At 38.5% G+C, this 15,261-nt stretch overlaps 1 protein-coding gene across 1 annotated transcript; it reads left to right on the top strand.

Annotated features, from left to right (window-relative positions):
- The first annotated feature begins 725 nt into the window (after positions 1-725).
- Positions 726-3,417, top strand: LOC138892043 (uncharacterized). Its single transcript, XM_070175735.1, has 3 exons — positions 726-739; positions 2,530-2,626; positions 2,722-3,417. The coding sequence occupies exons 1-3, from the start codon at positions 726-728 to the stop codon at positions 3,415-3,417; spliced, it is 807 nt and encodes a 268-aa protein (XP_070031836.1).
- Positions 3,418-15,261: the final 11,844 nt, after the last annotated feature.

The raw sequence follows: 15,261 nt of genomic DNA, 5'->3' as shown, positions 1-15,261 counted from the left end.
TAAATTGTTAGTATTAAATATAAAAAGGTATTACAGTAGTTTTTTGTATTTACAAATGCTATGACTTGTTTTCGATCATAAATTTTAAAATTTCTTACTCTCCATCCAAATTTATGTGACACTCTTCTATTTTTAGTAGTACCAATTAAATTAAAATATTTATTTTACCCTTAATGAGGTGCTGAATATTGTGACCGTTTTGATAAATATTTCGAAGAACAAAGAATTCGTCACCGAAAAACTCCACTCAAAACATCTCAATTGAATGATTTGGAAGAGAGAATGAACAGAACTCAAGTAGAGAGAGTTAGATACTTACTTTTAGAGGTTAAATTTTCAAATAATTTTTGAGGGGAAGCACTTAATGTTGTTGCTTATGCTATTAATTTGTCTCCTATTATTGCCTTGGTTAGTGATGTTCCAAATAAGGTTTGGTTTGCCAAATATGTTTTTTATGATCGCTTGAGAGTTTTTGGGGAATTGGGTGTAAACGTTGTGTGCACATGTTCCTAAAGATGTAATCAAATAAAGACAAAAAAACACTAAAGATTATAATGGAGTGATAAGTGCTTATTTATTTTGATTAAAGGTCGTAAGTTCAATCGCCATTTATGTTTATGAAATTGCTTTTAGAAAGAAACATTTTTTTCTCATAAAGTAGGACTTTCCTAGGTGAATTCACCTTAGTTGTGCCCCAAAGTGGGGTGCGGGAGACCCAAAAAATGATGGCAAAAGATTGGTAAATCCTCTTTTTTTACTTTCTATCTTTTATGAGATGATAAAAGACTTGTTCGTGGAAAGGCGAATGTAGACAACTTTTTCTTGTTAGAGAGGCTGCATTTTTCCAGAATTCCTTGTACAAAATAAAAAAAGGAAAAAAAAAACTTATAAGCACGCATTCCTGGTCATAATTAACACGAGATGCACGAATTTCATCAAAAAAGAAGAACAGATACAAAAATGCAAGAAAAATAATATTAAATGTCTATTTTTCAAGAGTATTAACAATAGAACCCCACAACAGCATGCTAGTTGTCTTTAATCCACATGCAGCATTTCTTTCATTAACTCAACAAAATTTTAGAAATTATTCAAAAAAATTTCCCTCTTTGGTTTGATTTAACAATGAATTCCAATCTCCAATCTTGTCGGAAACATAGGATTCTTATCCTAAATTTATCCAATGTTCGCATGTCAACAGTATACATTACAAATCTACATGTATTACTTTTTTGAAGTGGTAGGCCATAAAAAAAGCAACAATTAGCAAAATATTTCTAAAATTGTAGACATATTAATTACTTATTTGTTTAACTTACTAGTTGCTACTATCTCTTCTATTATTTACTTTATAACTACGAAATCAGTGAAGTATACCTGAAGATCATTTTTATTTAACTATGTGATCAACTCGTCTAATTGTTACGAGATTACACCACTTTTATTTATCTTATTGTTTATCCGAAAAACGATACAGTTGAATTTGTTCGTGGTTTCTAGACAAGTGAATTAATTTGATCCAAAAAGTAATGAAATAACTAATGAGATATAAAATACTTAGCCTTAGAATGTAGAAAGAACGGCAGAGCTGATGAGTCCGGAACAGGATTTTCGGGCATAACAATGATAAGATCAAAAGCAAGAAAGTAAAATTGTATTAAAATGCTGTATATAATATAGTGTCAGTTAGCTAGAAAATTCATGTCCATATTTATAGTTACGTCTAAGGAAGGAAGTCCTAGGATCACGCCCTTCTTTAATGTAAATTATGAGGGTCATTGATGAAGATGTAACGTTGGACATAAATGCTACATCCCTTGTAACGGGCCATCATCTTTAATGTTGCAAAATAGTTTGTATTAAATGTTACCATGCGCAAAGCATTTAATACTCCTTTTATATCGTTATTCCTTCTGGTGACAAGCGGAATAGCTATGTTCAGTGGCTATCCCCATCTTGTGTTCCATGTATCCTTTCTTTAAACGATCACATGTCATGTCATATTTTTCCCTATGCAGATAGTCCTCCTGCTTTCCGATGACACAATCTTGAGTTACCGGAAAGTTGGTAGAAAGCACCTTTTTGGTGGGAATTACTATAACTCCCTTTGAAGTTTTCTGACAATTGATTAGACGCACGTATCTCCGCATTTAATGCCCCGAACACGCATCATCCCACGATTCAGCACAACTTTTACCGATTATCGAGGTAATCACGTCCATGAATTTAGCTGCCAAAATTTTACTTATACGCATCATCATCCTCTTATGTACTTTATAATTTCTCAAATTTCTAATTTGCATCTTTATTTCCCAATTTTTCTCTGATCTTCTTCGAACCAGAATTTTCCTTCCTTCTATTACAATTTCTTCTTCTTCAAAACTTGCTAGTTCTTCAAAGGGAAAGAACAAAAATCGAGGATTCCGTTCCTCCAACAGCGGGTTCCATCATCCCAAGAAGGCTTAGTAGTTCGAAGAATTTTGAAGAAAAATTTCCTACTGCTAACCCTCACACGTGGGTTGTTAGCAGGTACCCTTCTTCTATTCGTCTTTCCAGTATTTCTGCTGTGAAGGAGGACTACCGCTGTCATGAGTTGGACATCATTGCCCCTGACCTATCGGAGCGAGTAACCCTTCCCAGGGAAGGATTTACATATTTTTATACGTATTCCTTTACTTTGGGTGCGTTTTCTTTGAGCGGAGAGCTTAATCCCATTTGCAGCAAAGCGAGCAAGAAGTGTTAACCCTTAGCCAAAAAATTGGGCCGCTGAGGGTTAGATTTGATGAAGCTAAGGCTAAATGGGCAGAAGTCCAGAACGTTGTACTTGCTACAATCGATCGTGAGGCTGCCTTTGCTGAAAGAGTGATTAACTTGGAGGCAACCTTAAACTCCAAAAGTGAAGAGCTTGCTGTTGTGGTGGCAAAACATGCCCAACTAGAAGAGAAGTATAAGAAAACTATCGAGCATAATAGGCTCTTTAGTTCAACTGTCCGTGAGCTCGATGTTAGTCTCAAATCTGCTAGGACCGCCCAAGAAAACCTTTCCGCTGAGGTTACTCAACTCAAAGAAGAACTCAAGCGTCGAGCGGCTTCCCTCATTATTGAAAAAAATTATTCCATAAATATCATGAGGAGAAAAACCTTGGAAGAGGCCAAAACTGGTATCACTGACATTCATGCCGAAATTGCTAAGGCCCAAGAGCTTGAGTTGGCTGCAAAAAATGGACTCCCGGCGCAGTTTGACGCTCCAGGTTCTTCTGATTCCGGTTCCGAGTTTTCAAAAACTGAAGAGGGATCGGAAGGTGATGATGCCAAAGACCAAGTTGGGAAAAACATTAAGCCATCGGTTGAACTATCTACTACTCCCGGGGATGCAGATACTTCTCTTCCTCCTGATTCCGGAGACGCTGCAGTTTAGCTTTACTTGTCTTTTCCTGTTTTGTATTTCTTTTGGCATGTTCTTGTAAATGAAGACATACTTTTTCTCAAATGTTTGTTTGAGTCTTACTTTTTCTTGAATATCCGTGCAAATTTTTTAACCCTTATATTCTTTTAAGGATTTTGAGCATGTTTTTCTGTATGCGGTCTCGGATGTATTTTCTTCGATGCACTTTGTTTCCGAGAATTATCCCTTTTGTATGAGGGTTTCAATAAGTATTTGCGCAAGTTTTCTTTTTGCTTATTTTTCATACACGACTTCAGGTGTATTTTCCCCCGATGGTGTTCTAGATTTCGAGTATTGATTTTTCTATAACCAACCCTTTAACGTGGGGGTTTTATAAGTATTTGTGCAAGTTTGCTTTTTGCGTCTTTTTCGTATGCAGCTTCAAGTGTATTTTTTCCCGACGGCATTCTAGATTCCGGGCATTGATTCTTGTCACGACCCTAAATTTCCTCCATAGGATGTCGTGATGGAACCTAATCTCTAAGACTAGGTAAGCCTATCATTGCGGAATAATTGAATATAAACTGAAATTTAATCCTTAACAGTTGAACAAATAAGAACTGCAAATTTACAAATTTAACTCCCAAAACTTGGTATGAATAAGTCACAAGCTTCTAAGAATTTATCCTCAATGTCTCTATATATGAGAGTCTAACGAAAATAAGGAAGCAACATAATAAGAATAGAAGGGGACTCCGGAGTCTGCGGACGCTGGCAGATATACCTCGAAGTCTCCGTACACAGGTAGCTCATTGATATCTGGGTTGGTAGGAGGTATCTGGATTTGCACAAAAAGATGTGCAGAAGTATAATATGAGTACACCACAACGGCACCCAGTAAGTGCCAAGCCTAACCTCGGTAGAGTAATGACGAGGTTAGGTCATGCCTTACTGAAATAATAAAAGACAAGGAGAAAAGTTTAATAATATAATAATAATAATAATAATAATAATAATAATAATAATAATAATAATAATAATAATGGGGATGAATCAAGTAAGTAGTATGTCACAATATAACTACACATAATAAGGGCAAATAACACCTCGCGGAAGGAAAACAGAAATTTACAACTTTAAGGAAAACACCAAAATAACCAAAGGCAATGCAACCATAAATAAATATCAACAAAGGCACTCCCGAGGTACCGCCTCGTAGTCCCAAATCATAAATAAATTCACAATATCTCATTTACTTATATCACCGCGGGAGCCTTCACATTAAATTTTAAAGAAATTATTTTTTCCGAAATAGCATCCCGTGTTTTAGCCACCCTTATCACACCGCATGACTTCTAGTAGTTTCCCTACTAGCCACGCATATCAAGCCACCCTTATCTCATCGTATGCGTTTCAACACCCCGACCTTATACCACCACATGCATATCAATATCACAATATATCACAATTTGCACCTCAAGTGCCCAAATATTTCAACTTGCCAAAATAAATCAACAACAACAATATTTCCACAATAAGGAGCTCACGACACAATCACAATGAGTACAAAAATCTCAAATATTCGGGAATGAACAATTCAGCAAAAATAATATTTTATAATTTTTAACATGTTGCCTCAATACTAGATTTTTAAAATGTCAAATATTTCATATTAATAATTTTTAAATTTAAGAAAACTAACCTTCAAATAATTCACAGAACAAAGAAAAATAGAGTTTCAACTAAACAGGTAAAACAATTAGTAAGAAAAGGTTAGATAATTTAAAATATAAAAAAGTAAATCAATGATGATAAATATAACATAATAAAATAATTTAATTAATATGCAATAGTGATCCACACAATTTAAAGATAAAATCCTCCACATTTAACCCGTGTACACACTTGTCACCTCGTGTATACGACTTTCATCACATCAACATTTTTATATCAATACTAATTCTAAGGAAAATTTCCCCCACATAAGGCTAGACAAGTCACTTACCTCAAACCACGCTCAATCCGTCAAGTAGTATGTCTTTTCCTCAATTTTCTGATTCCGATCGGCTCAAATCTAATCATAATTAATTCTATTCAATCAATACAAATTATAGGAATAAATTCTATAAGAAAATATAAATTTTCTAATAAAATCCGAAATTTAACCCCAAAATTGTCCGTAGGGCCCACATCTCGGAACCCGACAAAAATTATAAAATACGAATGCGCATTCGACCACGAGTCCAACCATACCACATTTACCAAATTCTGACATCAACTTGACCTCCAAATCTCAATTTCTTATTTTGAAATCCCTAGGCCCAAATCCTCTAATTTCACCTCAAAAACATATAATCTAGTCGTAATACTCGATGACAATCCAATATTATTGACTAACAATGATCACAAGCGACTTACCTCAAGTTTTCCCGTGAAATCCCTCTGAAAAATAGCCCCAAACCGTGTTGAAAATGTCCAAAATGTCGGAAGCCCTCTATTTTGTAATCTGGTTAGTGCTTTCGCACATGCGGACACTTAACCGTATATGCGGTTCCGCTTTTGTAGAGATTATGGTCGCTTCTGCTGGATGGCTCGCTTCTGTGGACAAGAGTCCGCTTTTGCGACGAGGCTGCCCCTTCCCCTTTTCCGCTTCTGCGATGCGTGTGCCGCTTCTGCGGTCGCGCTTCTGCGATGCCCCGTCCGCTTCTGCTAGCTCGCACCTGCGGTCTAAAATCCGTAGGTGCGATTACACCAGAAGGCCAAAATTTTAGATTTTTCTTAAGTCCAAATTTTGATCCTTTAACCATCCGGAATCCACCCGAGGCCCCCCGAGATCTCAATCAAATACACCAACAAGTCCTAAAACATCATACGAACTTAGTCGAAACCTCAAATCACATCAAACAATGCTATAACCATGAATCATACCCCAATTCAAGCTAAATGAAACTTAAGAATTTCCAACTTCTACATTCGATACCGAAACCTATCAAATCAATTCCGATTGACCTCAAATTTTGTACACAAGTCATAAATGATATAACAGAGCTATGAAAATTTTCAGAACTGGATTCCGACCCCGATACCAAAAAGTCAACTCCCTGGACAAACTTTCCAAAATTTAAGTTTCGCCATTTCAAGCCAAATTCTACTACTACGGACTTCCAAATAATTTTTCGGACACGTTCTTAAGTCCAAAATCACCATACGGAGCTACTGGATTCATCAAAACTCTATTTCGATGTCGTTTTCACATAATTCAAGATCCGGTCAACCTTTTCAACTTAAACTTTCAACCTTGAGACTAAGTGTCTTAATTCATTCCGAAATCTCTCCGGATACAAACCGACTACCCCGGCAAGTCACATAACAGTTATAAAGTACAAAATGAGCAGTAAATGGGGGAACAAGGCTATAATTTTAAAACGACTGGTCGGGTCGTTACATCCTCCCCCTCTTAAACAAACGTTCATCCTCGAACGAGTTTAGAATTATACCTAGAGTGGTGAAAAAATGAGGATAATAATTGCGCATATCATGCTTGGTCTCCCAAGTCGCCTCCTCGACCGGTTGACCCCTCCATTGTACTTTTACTGAAGCAATGCTCTTCGATATCAACTTTCTTACTTGTCTGTCCAAAATAGCCACTGGTTCCTCAACATAAGATAGATCCTTGTCTAGCTGGACTGAGCTGAAGTCTAACACATGAGATGGATCGCTGTGATTCTTCCGGAGCATGGAAACATGGAACACTGGATGAACTGCAGTGAGATTAGGTGGTAATGCAAGTCTATAAGCCATCTCCCCAACTCTCTCAAGGATCTCAAAAGGCACGATATACCTAGGGCTCAACATGCCCTTCTTCCCAAATCTCATAACACCCTTCATGGGCGAAACCCAGAGCAAGACCCGCTCACCAACCATGAATGCCATATGACGAACCTTCCGATCTGCATAACTCTTTTGTCTAGATTGGGCAGTACGAAGTCGATCCTGAATCAATTTAACTTTTTCCAAAGCATCCTGAACCAATTCCGTACCCAATAGCCTAGCTTCACCGGCTCGAACCAACCCACTGGAGACCAGCACCGCCTACCATATAAGGCCTCATACGACACCATCTGAATGCTCGACTGATAATTGTTGTTGTAAGAAAACTCTGAAAGTGGCAAGAACTGATCCCAAACACCCCCAAAATCCATCACACACGCACGAAGCATATCCTCCAATATCTGGATAGTGCGCTTGAATTGTCCGTCCGTCTGAGGGTGAAATGTTGTACTCAATTCCACACGAGTACACAAATCTCGTTGTACGGCTCTCCAGAATTATGATGTAAACTGCTTACCCCGGTCAGATATGATGGATACCGTTATGCCATGAAGCCTGACAATCTCGCGAATGTAAACCTGAGCCAGCTGCTCTGAAGAGTAAGTAGTAACCACAAGAATGAAATGAGCTGACTTGGTCAATAAATCCACAATCACCCAAACTGCATCGAACTTCCTATGAGTCTGTGGGAGGCCAACAATGAAATCCATAGTGATCCGCTCCTATTTTTATTCTGGAATCTCTAACTTCTGAAGCAATCCACCCAGTCGCTGATGCTCATACTTCACCTCCTGGCAATTTAGGCACCGAGTTACATATTCCACTATGTCTTTCTTCATCCACCTCCACCAATAGTGTTGTTTCAAGCCCGATACATCTTTGCAGCACCCGGATGAATGGAGTACTGTGAACTGTGAGCCTCCTGGAGAATCAACTCACACAAACCATCTACATTGGGTACACATAGCCTACCTTGCATCCTTAATACACCATCATCTCCAATAGTGACTTCCTTGGCATCACCGTGCTGAACTTTGTCCTTAAGGACAAGCAGATGGGGGTCATCATACTGACGCTCTCTGATACAATCATAAAGAGAAGATTGGGAAACCACACAAGCCAAAACTCATCTCGACTCGGCTCGGAAATATCCAATCTAACAAACTGGTTGGCCAAGGCCTGAACATCCAAGGATAAAGGCTCTCTACTACCGGTAGATATGCTAAGCTACCCAAACTCTCCGCCTTACGACTCAAGGCATCAACCACTATATTGGACTTTCCAGGATGATAGAGAATGGTGATGTCATAATCATTAAGAAACTCCAACCACCTTCGCTACCGCAAATTAAGATCCTTATGTTTAAACAGATGTTGTAGACTTCGGTAATCGGTATAAACCTCACAATGGACACCGTTCAAATAATGCCGCCAAATCTTTAAGGCATGAACAACAGATGCTAACTCAAGGTCGTGGACATGATAATTCTTCTCATGTACCTTTAATTGTCTAGACGCACGTGCAATTACCCTACCGTCTTGTATTAACACTGCACCGAGACCAATACGTGATGCATCACAATACACAATATAAGACCATGAACCTATCGGCAACACCAATACTGGGGCTGTAGTCAAAGCTGTATTGAGATTTTGGAAGCTCTCCTCACATTTCTCGGTCCACCTGAACGGAGCACCCTTCTGGGTCAATTTGGTCATAGGTGCATCAATATAAGATAAACCCTCTACAAATCAGCGATAATACCATGCCAAACTAAGGAAACTCTAGATCTCCGTAGCTGAGGACGGTCTGGACCAACTCTGCACTGCTTCAATCTTCTTCGGATCTACCTTGATCGCCTCGCACGAAACTATATGACCCAAAAATCCCACTGAGTCAAGCCAGAATTCACACTTTGAAAATTTTGCATATAACTTAATTTTTATGCAGAAAAGAAATTGTTATGACTTGTGACTATTTTGTATAACTTATTTCTACGGGGCTGGTACCGATGATGTATTCTATTTCGGATTTTCGTCCTGGTTGATGTGGCATTCAGTGTTGCCTAGCATGCAATGTTGCCGTAACCTCATATCATTCCCAGTGTTCAAATGCGAATTGGAACACTAGAAGTCTTTTATCTTCGAAGGTCCCACCAGTGAATTGCTAGGTAATCCTTCACTCGGAAACATATCTTGTTTCCCCTTAGGAACCCATGCTATCGAGCAAAAGAATACCTAACAGTCCTTTAGTGGTTTGTTGTCATGACCCAAAATCCGAACCTGTCATAATGGCGCCTATCTCAGTACTAGACAAGCCGACAACGTCAATAACCCAATTTTTTCTTTAAGTTTGAAAACATAATGTTTAATACAATACCAAAAATCTCACAAATTCCGATACAAACACTCCCAAAACCCGGTGTCACTGAGTACATGAGCAACTATACATTATAAGTCTGGAAAACATGGTCTATTATAGTTTGAGACCAAATATAGTAAACAGAGAGGTAGGGAAAGAGAGACAAGGTCTGCAAAACACAACAGCTACCTCTGAATCTCCGGAAAATCAATCAACACCCATTATGTCCGAGATCACCTGGATCTGCACATGAAGTGCAGGGTGTAGTATGAGTACAACCAACTCAGTAAGTAACAATAATAAATAAAGAACTGAAAGTAGTGACGATCTTCACGGCTAAGTCCAAATACAGTAATTTCCAACATAAAAGGGTAGGCATACTCTCAAGTTCAACATTTAAAATTCCACAGTAATTTCACATCCACTTCGACTGAAACAGAAGATAATGTCTTTTAGAAATTTTCCAAAATAATGATATATGATAGCTGAAATGCAGAAATAATGAAATCAATGCATCCTCTCAGAGTAACAGTCACTCAGTTCTCCCATTCACTCCAACCTCACAGTCACTCCTTCCTCACAGTCACCCAGCACTCGTACTCGCACTCAGTAGGTACATGCGCTCACTGAGGGTGTGTACAGACTCCGGAGGGGCTCCTTAAGCCCAAGCGCTATATCAAGACAATCATGGCATATAACAATGAAACATGCTGCGGCACGCAGCTCGATCCCATAAATATCTTCACAATTAGGCCCTCGACCTCACTCAGTCATCAACCTCTCCAGTCTCTTGGGCTCAAGATGTCATGAAAATCAGCCCAAAAATGATAATGTAATGTATCAATAAATAGCAACAAGAACTGAGACATGATATGAAATGAATGAACATGACTGAGTGTGAAATTACAGCTTGAACATATAATTCAACCACATAAATGACCCTAGTGGGTACCAACAATAACATCATATGTCTAAGCATGATTTTTAATATGACCCCGAGCTCAATTTTCTCTAACACAGAGAATGTACAGATATGAACAGATCATTCAACTATATAGTTTCATGGAATTGACCAAGTCACAATTCCTATGGTACACGCCCACACGCTCGTCACCTAGCATGTGTGTCACCTCAAAACTAATCACATAACACATAATCCGGGGTTTCATACCCTCAGGACCAAATTTAGAACTGTTACTTACCTCAAACCGTGTAATTCTTTATTCCGCTATACCCTTGCCACGAGAATTGTTCTTCGAAGTCCTCTTATCTAGCCATAATTAATTCGATTCAGTCAATACTAATTATTGTAATTAATTCCATACGGAAAATATTTATTTTCCAATAAAATCTGAAATTTAACTCAAACATCGCATGTGGCCCCCACATATCTAAACCCTACAAAAGTTATAAAATATGAACGCCCATCCAACCACGAGTCCAACCATATAAATTTCACAAAATTCTGACATCAACTCGACCCTTAAATCTTCAATTAAAGTCTTTGAAGATTTCTACCATTTTCAACCCAATCTTTACCCATTTGAACTCAACAATCTTTCCACTAACCTTATTGGTATGTGTATGTATAAATAATGCTCTCACACCTAAGAATCATACTCCCAATCACTCATCTTTACCCAAACTCGAAATTGAAGACTAGTGTTAGAAATTCTTACCTCTTTGAAGCCCTAGCAAGATCCTTGTGAAATCTTCAAACCTTGAACAAGAATTGATGGACAAATGACTAGGTCTTCACTTTCTCTCTCTAAGATACTCTTACCTCTCTCTAAAATATCAGATGAAACCCTACAAAATGACCCTCAATAATGTTTTATAAGAATGGGGTCGGGTTTATAAAATCTGAAAAATGAAGCTCTGAAACACACTCTGCGGTCGCATATGCGATCGCAGAATTGATATGCGGTCCGCATATCAGCCGCAAAAATTTGTGCCCAAAATTGGAGGTCGCTTGCCTAGGTTTGCGGTAGTTATACGACCCGCAAACCTATTCTGCGGTCGCATAATGCACATCAGAACTGGTCTGTGGTCACATAATGCACCGCAGATCTTCCTCCAAGCTGCCCCACCTCTGATTCACTCTGCGACCATTATGCGGTCCGCAGAGTGATTCTGCAGCCGCATAGTGGGCCGCAGAAATGACTTTTTTGGCAAAACTTTTTCCTTTACTTCCCAGTGCATTGTTCACCCCAAAAGTACTAATTAATCTAACTCAGCACCACAAAACCTTTTCAACTTAAGTTATAAACCTTGGAACTAAGTGTTTCACATCATTCCAAAACCTCACCGGGCCCGAACCAGTTACCCGACAAGTCGAATAACAACCGTAAGACATAATTTGAGCAGTAAATGGGGAAACAGGGTTGTAATACTCAAAATGATCGGGTCGTTACATTTGTGCTCATGAATGATGGTCTTATCACTATCGTCTTCGTAGTATGCTTTCTGTCGCTGCCTCGTTAAAAATCTTGCCAGAAAAATCCAATTGGGACAAAAACTGAGCGAAGGGAAAAATGGTGCAGCACATACTTTCTGTTTGACCGTTGTTTGTCAGCAGTAATATCTTTTGAGGTGAGCCACGTTCCAGTTGTTGGGCAACTTGTCTCCGTTGTGGTTCTCCAACTCGTATGATCCTTTCCCAGTGATAGCTGAAACCTGGTAAGGGCTTTGCCATGTTGGGCCTAACTTGCTAGCGTTGAGTAACCTTCCTCAAGACCAAGTCTCCTACTTTGAAATATCACAGGTTGGCTCTTCGATTATAATATCTCTATATTCTCTGCTTTTGAGCCGCCATTCTGACATGCGCCAAGTCCCTGCGTTCCTCAAGCAGTTCCAAGTTAATTAGCATTGCTTCGTTGTTCGATTCTTCGTCCGCCTAGAAATAGCTTATGGTTGGTTCCCCTATTTCCAACGGTATCAAAGCTTCTGCTCCATACACAAGGGAAAAAGTTGTTCTCCCGTGCTTGACTTGGTCGTTGTTCGCTAGGCCCACAGAACCCCAGGTAATTCTTCGGTCCAGTTGCCTTTTGCTGCTTTCAACCTTTTCTTTATATTTTGTATAATCACTTTGTTTGTTGACTCTGTTTAGCCATTTGCGCTCGGATGATAAGGTGAAGAAGTAATCCTTTTTATCTTCAAATTTTCAAGGAACTTTGTAACTTTTGCACCGATAAACTGCGGTCTGTTGTCGCATGCAATCTCTTTCGGTATCCTAAACCTACAAATTATATTTCCCACAGGAAGTCGACCACTTCGCGTTCTCTGATCATCTCATAAGGACCTGCTTCCACCTATTTAGAAAAATAGTCAGTCAAAATTAAAAGAAATCTTACCTTTCCGGGAGCCGGTGGTAGTGATTCGACGATGTCCATCCCCCATTTCATGAACGGCCACGGGGATATAATCGAATGTTACACCTCATATTTTCGTACACGAAAGTACGCCATAAATAAATTGATGGAAGCTCGGAAATAAGATGTTACATCTCGCATTTTCATACGTTAAAGTTTCGTCGTAAGTTAATCGACGTAAGTTCGGGAATGAGATTATTTTGAGATCATAAGCATTATGTTATTTCAAACAAGTGATAGGTAAATTCGTGTAGGTGAGAGGGTAAGCGAATCGTAGAAAATGAATTTTCATTGAAGTTTGACATTTTGGGATAAAATACGGCTCGAGGTGAAATACCCGGTATTTATGGACTAGTGCCATACAAGATACCACATGACCATAATAGTGAGGTGTACAAAGTGTGTTAAAAGCGAGCAGTATTTTAAGTAATTTGAGATAATTCCTAATTATGTGGATAATCGGGTAATTATTAATTTTAGTGAGAGATTAACAATTAATTAAGATGTTGGTGGTTTGGTTGGGAATGGATGAGCATTAACGTGGTATGCAACAAGTCACAAAATATGACTCTTAAATCATTCTTCAAGGTGGCAAAATTTGTGAGATTATGTGACTTAATCATACCAAGTGTACGGCCCACACCCACTTATATAAAAAGCCTCTCAAAACCATAAAATTAAGGCTTATAACTACATGTAGTAACTGATGGAATTCAAGACTTCTTTAATTCACAAAAATGAAGACATTTACATCTTTAAAGTAACATATAGCTTTAGCAAGAAAAGTTATTCAATATTGTGATCAAATTCATTAAGAGAGACGGATTAAAAATTCAGCAAGGTAACGATCTTAAGCAAAAATTTCATACGAAGTTATACTGCGTTATAGCAACCGGATTTGCAAATTCTAAGGAAGCACGGTACAATCTTTCTCAAGAATATCACACAGACTTTTTCCCTACTTCGGTCCGCCATTACATGTTGTCGCAATTGACGTGTGTTAAAGGGATTGTCAAGAAAATCGGCTCAGGTATGTTAAGGTTAAGCCCTTCCTTCATTTTGGCATGATCTTGTAACTACATGTGTTTGATAACGAGGCATAAAGAGAAGTTCATACTCCCAAATTTATATACATTATCCTAGTCACATAATTTATACTATTCTCCCTTATCGGGACTTTATATTCAATTGAGTATTGTCTTCTTCTAGTCAAAAGAGCTATATATATATATATATATATATATATATAAAAATACTGTAATACTATATATATATATATATATATATATAAATACTGTAATATATATATATATATATATATATATATATATATATATAGTATTACAGTATTTTTACCACCATCGAGCTATAATCGGTAGGCAGCCCCCTATTGGGCAACCTTTGATCAGATGGTAAGTTATATACCTCGCCTACTGTGGCCGAGCGCCTATGAGCGAGCCCAACATGGCCGAGATACAGAGCCTAGTATGGCTGAGCGCCTATGAGCAAGCCTACTATGGTGGAGCAGTTATACGTTCCGAGCCTTATAGGACTGGACATCTATTTTATTTACTATATTGAGAGAGTTGAGTCAGTATCAGCAGGTAAGTATATCTCCAGATCATCTTTGACTCCTAGTTACTTTCAGTTATTATATTATTAGTTCAGTTTCAGCTTTCAGTGATTTTATTGCCTTGCATACTCGGTACGTTATTTTGTACTGGCGTCCCTTTTTTTGGGGACGCTACATTTCATGCGTGTAGGTTCAGACAGACAAACGGGTAGACCTGCTCAGTAGGTGTTGCCCGAGTTCAGCTTTATCGGTAAGCTCCACGTCCTTCAGAGTTGCCGGGTCTAGAGTTTTATGTACATCTTGTATATATATGTATACAGCTTATGGGTAGACAAGGGCCCTATTCTGATCACAGTACATCCATCAGTAGAGGCTTGTAGATATATCTCTTCAGTTAGTGCAGTATGTCGGGCTTGTAGGCCTTGTATGTATATTTTGTTGGTTTATCAGTTATAGTAGTTTTGACGGCATTGTCGGCTCAGCTTTATATTGATGTTTAGTCAGCGTTAGCTTCCGTTCAGATTTATATTTTGCTTTGAAAATTGTCTTGCAATATGGCCACAACCAAAGTATGACATTATATGTTTAGAGTCCCTTAGTCACAAGTTGGTACGCAAGGATAGGTGAGGCACCGGGTGCCGATCTCGCCCCCCAGGTTCCGGGTGTGACAAAAGTGGTATCAGAGCAGTTCTGTCCTAGGGAGTCTACAAGCCGTGTCTAGTAGAGTCTTGTTTATTGGTG

Source organism: Nicotiana tomentosiformis, chromosome 5 (genome assembly GCF_000390325.3).
Source record: "Nicotiana tomentosiformis chromosome 5, ASM39032v3, whole genome shotgun sequence".
NCBI lineage: Eukaryota > Viridiplantae > Streptophyta > Magnoliopsida > Solanales > Solanaceae > Nicotiana > Nicotiana tomentosiformis.
Note: the sequence above shows the minus strand (reverse complement) of the source record. Positions and strands in the feature narration are given on the sequence as shown.